Genomic DNA, 6,785 nt, shown 5'->3' on the forward strand with positions numbered 1-6,785 from the left:
TATTGGGCAGCAACATTCACACACATTCCTGACGACCCTGACACGCCCCCTGACATAGCGGGACACAGACACAACAGCAGCGGGTCAACTCGGGCAATCAGGGGAGTATAACAATACATACTACGAAACCCGATCCGTTTCGCAAGTTTTGTTTCTCTCCACTTCGCTTGGTGACGCGCGGCAGTTCATCACCAACATCCCTGGAAGAACGAAACACGCGCGACGGATACGCACCTCCCACATGATGCACTTTTTTATTGTTTGGAGACGGGCTGACATTTACCTGGAGAACGAAACACATTCCTTCAGCTTTTGAGACCTAAGGTATTTAAGTGAAGTGAAGTGAAGTGAAGTGAAGCTGCAAGGATGCACGTGGGGGTTGGAAACGTCTCGACCACACCGCTGCTGGGACAATACCAGCCACCCGTTTCATCATACATGACACAACGCCCGATATGGTGCGCAAATTTTGAGGGAGCCTAATTGGATGATAAATTGGCTTCAATGACAGCGGCAGCCGCCGTTCGTATCGCAATGATGCGCGGGAGCTGTCCGCTCGTGTCGCTCAGAACTTTTAGTTTTTTTTCTGTTTTCTATTCTGTCCATATTAGATCATGGTAAGGAAATAAAAAGCATGAGGGGTGATGCGATAAGTGCTTCACAGTCGCATGTGGTCGAATCGCTCGCTCTCTCTCGCTCCAATTGACAAACGTCCTCCTTCTACTTCGCCCACCCCCTCGCCCATTCCAGTTAGTTTTTCCCCTTCGCGGCTCCACGGGCAGCCCACGCAACTCCGAGGACAATTCTCCTCGTCCCGCACACCCGCTTACTGGGATATCTTCTTGCAAAACGGTAGCGCTGACCCAGAGCGAGGAGGTAAACAAAGGGGAAGAAGATCCTCTCGGGGAACAACGGCAACGTGCCGACGCACGCTTGTTGATCGCCGGGCTGGCGCTGTGTTGTGTTGACGCTGGTTGACGGTCCCCTAGCTCAGTCAGCCCGGTCTCGGGCGTCACCGCGGTCCTAACCTATCGCACGCCCCCCCCCCCCATACCACTTCGCCCCCCTCACACGTAAACGTATTTTGAATAAGTAGTTGTAGTATGGATAACCGTGACGATGACGAAGTCGGCCCGAAACATTAAAAAAAAAACTAATCGAAAAACCTCGTTAAGTTGCAAATAAAAAAAGTCAGTTTAACGTGAACGACGTGAACAGTTAATGCTTGCAGCAACTTAACTCCGTTAATGCGTTACTGAGGGGCATCTCCGCACTCCAAATCGCTCAGTATGAGTCTCTCTGGCGGTGAAGAATAACTAGCTACCTAACATGGTCGCGTGTTCACCGACCTAGTGGACCTCCTATGTAAGCGTCACACCACCGGATTGTTACGACACTAATTTAACGCGATATCCCTCACAGATTTGGAGTCAAGAAAGACGAATAAGAAGAAACGGAACAAAACAAATAAACACCGGCGGCCGTGCGGACAGACGGATGGATAGGCACGCTCCCGGCCCCCGCTGATGACCCCGAATGTGACGGCAGTCTGAGACAGATTGATTTCCGGTCCAACTGCCATGCCCCGCGCTACAATATCCGAAACCCGACAGCTTCCTCAGCCTGATGCAATTCTTCAGACAGTTCCACAGCGGTACACACAGGCTAGATGTTTTACCAGGAAGAAAGCACCATTTCGTAAGGTAACCGTTTTAATGCACAAAGTTAAAACAAATACGCAAAAGGGGATATAAATTTAAAAAAAAACAACTTCCGATCACGTGCTCCATGTAACTTCGCCTGAAATGATGTCATAGCAGCAAGCGATAAGAGAAACATTTTTTCTGCATCGTCTTTTTAACCGTGCCGATATCATAGGGCAAATACCACAGAAGTTGTGAAGAGCCAGTGGTAAGTGCTGGGCGCTCGAGTGTGCGTTACGTAAAAGATTCACTGGAAAAAACAAAGGAGCTATCTAATTCCTATTTTAGAGGCGTTAGTGAAATAGTGCCTTTACAAAGGTACTTATTAGCCCTCAAATTTGATGCGGTTTGGATGTGGCACGCGCCCGGTGCCAGCCGTGCGCCGATAGGTAGGCAACCCATTCGACTCCTTAAGGTGAAGTGAAGAGGGGGTAGGGTGAGTCCTGAGTCTCTCATCAACCACGTGCATTAGTGGCGAGCGATTTGGAGAGCAGAGGTGTGGTGTATAGGTCCTTCGATTCTCGTAATGAGAGAAAGAACGGAACGCGGGGTAATTTTTAGGAAATGTCTCTTTTTACCCATCGTTCGCCTCATGATTATGACTCTCTATAAATATTGTATAGGAATGGAAGGTTATCATTGTTTGGAAAGATGCCCTTGACGATTCCATTGTTTCTTGTGTCTTCCAAAACGAATTGACTGACAGCCGCATTTTGAGCCACATCTTGCGCTGCATATTTTTATCTGGCAACCAGCTATGTTGTTTTTGTTGCTGCTGTTTTTTTTTTGTGTGTGTGTTTTCAAACCCCTTTTTACTTGCTTTCTTTTACCGTATCAGCCGTCTTGCGCCATACTTGACACTAGACAAGGCGACAAGGCAGACTCGTGCACGTGATGCTGCTAATTAGGTAAATACTGAATGCTGAACATGAAGCACGACTTTCACACCTCCAATCAAAATGTCGAATCCGTCAGATAAAAGCCCGAGTTGTGCGTGATCATGGGTGGTGACGCGGCAAGCCTTGGTCCCTGACTCGACTCATGACTCTCCATAGGGGTCGTTCTCCCCATGTTGATAAGAGAGGAAGTGCACGGCAGGCTTAAAATAGTTATAGGCGCCAGCTAGGCGTTCGTTTGTTTTCATTTTCCCCCTCTCTTCGTGAGAACAGCAGGGAGTATTAGGCTGCTTAGTGTGCGTAAGGTCACCAAATAAAAGTTCCAAAAACAACGGATAGCTGCTGCGGAATCTGTTTGAGATTTGTTGACATGGGTCCGTTACGCCAGAACGCGTTAAATTCACTTTCCCAGCGATATCTTCTAAACGGTAAGAGTAATCTATCAATCTTGGGCTTGTTGGAAAGCTACGATGTAGCTGCACAAATTGCGTTGCTAAATTAAAATGTACCGCAACTGATTTTGTAACGAAAGATGTGACGCATTTAATTGCGGCACAAGGAGCAGTTTGACCACATTAGGTCATAGCAGGCCAGGGTTCGACCTGAAAGTACGTCCTTCCGTTTTTATCAGATTCCTTATTCGGTATGTAAATTACTGGAGCTCGGCGCCTGCGAGACCCTGGGTAGGCCTCCCGACAGTACACGTATGCACTGAAGACAAAGTGTTGCCTACCTCCCAGGCGCTATGAGAGATTGCACAAGCTGCACTTGGCAGTTTCGTAACTGCGAATGACGGGTATACTTTCCGAATGATCCCTACCGCCGTTGGAGCTACATTTGAGCTTTTCCCAAAGCCTAAGTCCGTTATGATTGTCCTCCCATTTCAAATATCTTATTGGAAAAGGAAATAAAGTACGTTTTGGCATAACCGACCCCGTTTTGTTGCCGTCACGTAAGAATCATGGTGAAAACAATGTCGTTGTCGTTGTCCTTCCATTTAAAATATATTTTAAATAAAAGGAAATAAAGTACGTTTCGTCAAAACCAACCCCGTTCTTTTTTCTTCTTTTTTTGCTTTCACGGAAGATAATTATTCTGAAAACAAGGTCTGATTTTTTGAGGAAAAGGGAAAACTTTGAGGAACCTCCTTGGTTTGAGGAAAACTCGTCAGATTATGAGAAAGTCGTCTCCAAAAAGGTGGAATTTTTGATAAGATTCCTCAAAATCTGAGGCGAGATCCTAAGAGTTTTCCTCAAATATGGGAGTTCCTCAAAGTTTTCCCTTCCCTTTTCCTCAAAAAAATAAATAAATCAGAAATTGTTTTTGCCTCGGTTTTTACCGTGTGTGCATTTAACTTATGATAAATATCCACCAGATTTCATTGAAATTTTACGGAAAGCTGAATGCAGAAATTCAAAGATTGTGCTGTGAAATGTCCGTTTGTGGCTCATTAGATCGTGCAATGTGTGTACGTGTGTGTGTGTGGATGATAGCGCGCCCTACTGGCCGCCCTTGTGCCTCCTAATCTCGCACACGTCCTGCACGCGTGCTTTGATTTTCCAATAAAACAAATCTCTGATCCGCCCCACCCACCCGCTGCCGACGCTGCGCTGCCCTTGAAGCAATTAAAGCAGGCGACGAGGCGGCCAGATTACTTCGATTAAGCGCTTCAAGTATCACAGGGAGTGGCGGCGGTAAAGTGCAGGCCAGGCCGCAGGCCAGGCGGTGTCGTCAGTCTCGCGATAAAGGCAGATATCAGTCGTACTACTACTATACTATTTGTTTTAGTTTCTTTATTTCTGTTAGCTATTTAACGTAACTAAAAGAACAAGAGTTATTATAAATTCCATATCACAGCTCTCAGTTTATGGGTAAGCGCATAGACATATTATACAAAACATTTTACAATATCACAGAAAACTACACTCTTTTTTTCTGAGGAGGGGGAGAGGAGGGCTGTACTACCATTCGCAGTGTTGACCACACGCTGCTGTGACTTGAACGCGATGTTTGGCGGGCACGAAGCGGCGGGCGAGACGTGACCATAAAGACAGGTGCACGATAATAACTTAAGGACTTTCTGCTCAACCTTGTTACTTATTGCGGCTGGTCTGTGAGAAGACCGACAAAAATATCTAGAAACAAAAACCATACAATCATATCACTCAGAGTCTAATTCATTTCGCTCCCTCTCTCTGTTCACAAATCCTCCTCCTCCACAACAGTCTTGGTGGCATTAGGGAACACGTAGGTCAGCTCTAGCGAGTTCTTGGCCTTGATCTGAACACTTGCCGGCCGCGTGTCAGGTTTGGTATCAAACCGCCCCACCAGCATTTCCTGCACCTCGGCCAGGGACTTGCCCTTGGTCTCCGGCACCATGACGAAGGTAAAGATGGACACCAGGAGGTTGGTGATGGCGTAAAGACCGAAGGGGATATGGAAGCCGTATTTCTTCCCCACCAACATGAAGGACTTGTTGAGGCCGAATGACGTGAGCGACACGATGACCACAGCCACGGGAGCCACGATGGCCTTGGCGCGCTGGGGCAGCAGCTCTGACATGAGCACCTGGGGCACGGCGTTGACTCCGATGCCGGTCGCCGAGATGAAGAGCACCAGGCACACGAGGGGCAGCCACTGCACGCTGCTCACGTCCGCGCCCATGCCGTCGCGGGCCAAGAAGAAGGACGCTAATCCCAACATCGCCAAGCTGTTGGTGAACGCGCCCAGGCCGAGCTGCAGGCGGCGCCCCAGGCGCTCGATCAGCACCATGGACACCAACACCATGCCCACCTTGATGGCGATGAGCACGGCTGCGGACACGTCCGGGCGAACAGGCGTGCCGGCCTGCTCGAAGATCTGCTGCGTGAAGGCGAGCACTGTGGTGACGCCCACCAGCGCCAGGGCACCGCTCTCCACGAGCACGATGAGCGCCGCCCGCCTGGCGCTCCCGGACTGCAGCGTCTCCCTCCAGGACGCTGCGGCCCGCTGCTGCTGCTCCACGGCCGCGCTCACGGCGCGCGCCTCCCTGCACACGTCGGCGCCGGGGTCCACGGACGGGCGGCCGCGGAGCCGCGCCAGCACCGCCACCACCTCGTCGTGCCGGCCGCGCATCGCCAGGTAGAAGGGCGTCTCCTCCATCACGAAGACCATCAGCAGGCCGGCGAGGACGGCGATGGGCAGGGGAACCAGCGCCTGCGTCCAGTAGGAGACGGCGGGCCCCACGACGTACGCCACGAGCTGGCCCACGGGCAGCAGCAGCGTGACGGTGAGGATGAGCGCGCCCCGCATCTTGGGCGTGGCCACCTCCCCGACGTAGATGTAGGAGAACGACATGCACATGCCCTGGCCCGCGCCGGCCAGCGCTCGGGCCGCCATCAGGTAGCCGGGCGCCGTGGCGAAGTACGTGAGCAGGCACCACGCCGAGAAGGTGGTGGGGCCCACGAGCAGCGTCCAGCGTCGACCCGCGTGCGAGAACACGGCCGCGCCCACGATCACGCCCATGCCGCAGCCCAGGTCGAACAGCGACACGATCCACGTGATCTCGTCCAGGCTCGGGGCGAAAGGTCCGCGGCCCCCGCCCAGCTTGGCGAGAGCCGGCGAGGACCAGCCGATGGCCATGCCCTGCACCAGCCCGAGCGCGAGCACGCCCGCGCACGAGCGCACCTGGCCCAGCGCGCTACGCCACGGGGACTGCGCGTCCGTGGACATGACTCCGGCTCCTGGTGGTTTACTGCATCACCGCGGCTGAGTACATACACCTGGTAGCGCCGGCCCGGCTCCCCCCGCGTCCCACTCGCGTGCAAGACTGGCCCGCGCCGACGCCACCTGCCCCGCGGCGCCACCCCATCGAACCCAGCCGCACCTCGCCCCGCCTCACCCCGCGCCCGCGGTCCTTCCAGCACCATGATAAGGACGGGCGATCGACGTGCGACAATTGTCGTACCGTGGCAGCCACGGCCATGGGCACTTGTGAGAACGTGATCGACTACAGAGCTGGCCTACGAGTCCGTCGATGACGGGGTGTTTTTCAGTAGTTGTTACCGTTACCGGTTGCTACCGACTCAGTGACGTAGCTGGCCCGGCCTGCCACCGGTCCTACCTTCCTCCCTTTCCGATAAGTATGACACTCGAAGAAGTGAAAAGTAGCTCGCTACAACGGTCCTCTTATTATTCAGAAAAAAAA

At 52.2% G+C, this 6,785-nt stretch overlaps 2 protein-coding genes across 3 annotated transcripts in view; both read right to left on the minus strand.

The window, feature by feature from the left end:
• The window catches only part of LOC113203842 (F-box/WD repeat-containing protein 7), a 17,483-nt gene that overhangs the window by 5,924 nt on the left and 4,774 nt on the right, over positions 1-6,785 (minus strand). The gene's annotated exons all lie outside the window — the stretch shown is intronic.
• LOC113203844 (facilitated trehalose transporter Tret1-like) lies at positions 4,373-6,530 on the minus strand. The gene has a single exon (XM_026418747.2). The coding sequence runs from the start codon at positions 6,308-6,310 to the stop codon at positions 4,799-4,801; it is 1,512 nt and encodes a 503-aa protein (XP_026274532.1). The 5' UTR covers positions 6,311-6,530; the 3' UTR covers positions 4,373-4,798.

The sequence above is a fragment of the Frankliniella occidentalis genome, unplaced genomic scaffold, assembly GCF_000697945.3.
Source record: "Frankliniella occidentalis isolate FOCC.00 unplaced genomic scaffold, Focc_3.1 Scaffold8, whole genome shotgun sequence".
NCBI classification, from domain to species: Eukaryota; Metazoa; Arthropoda; class Insecta; order Thysanoptera; family Thripidae; genus Frankliniella; species Frankliniella occidentalis.

Bases quoted from the DNA above. Each gene is read 5' to 3' on its own strand.
- LOC113203844 (XM_026418747.2), bottom strand. From the start codon at position 6,310: ATGTCCACGGACGCGCAGTCCCCGTGGCGTAGCGCGCTGGGCCAGGTG.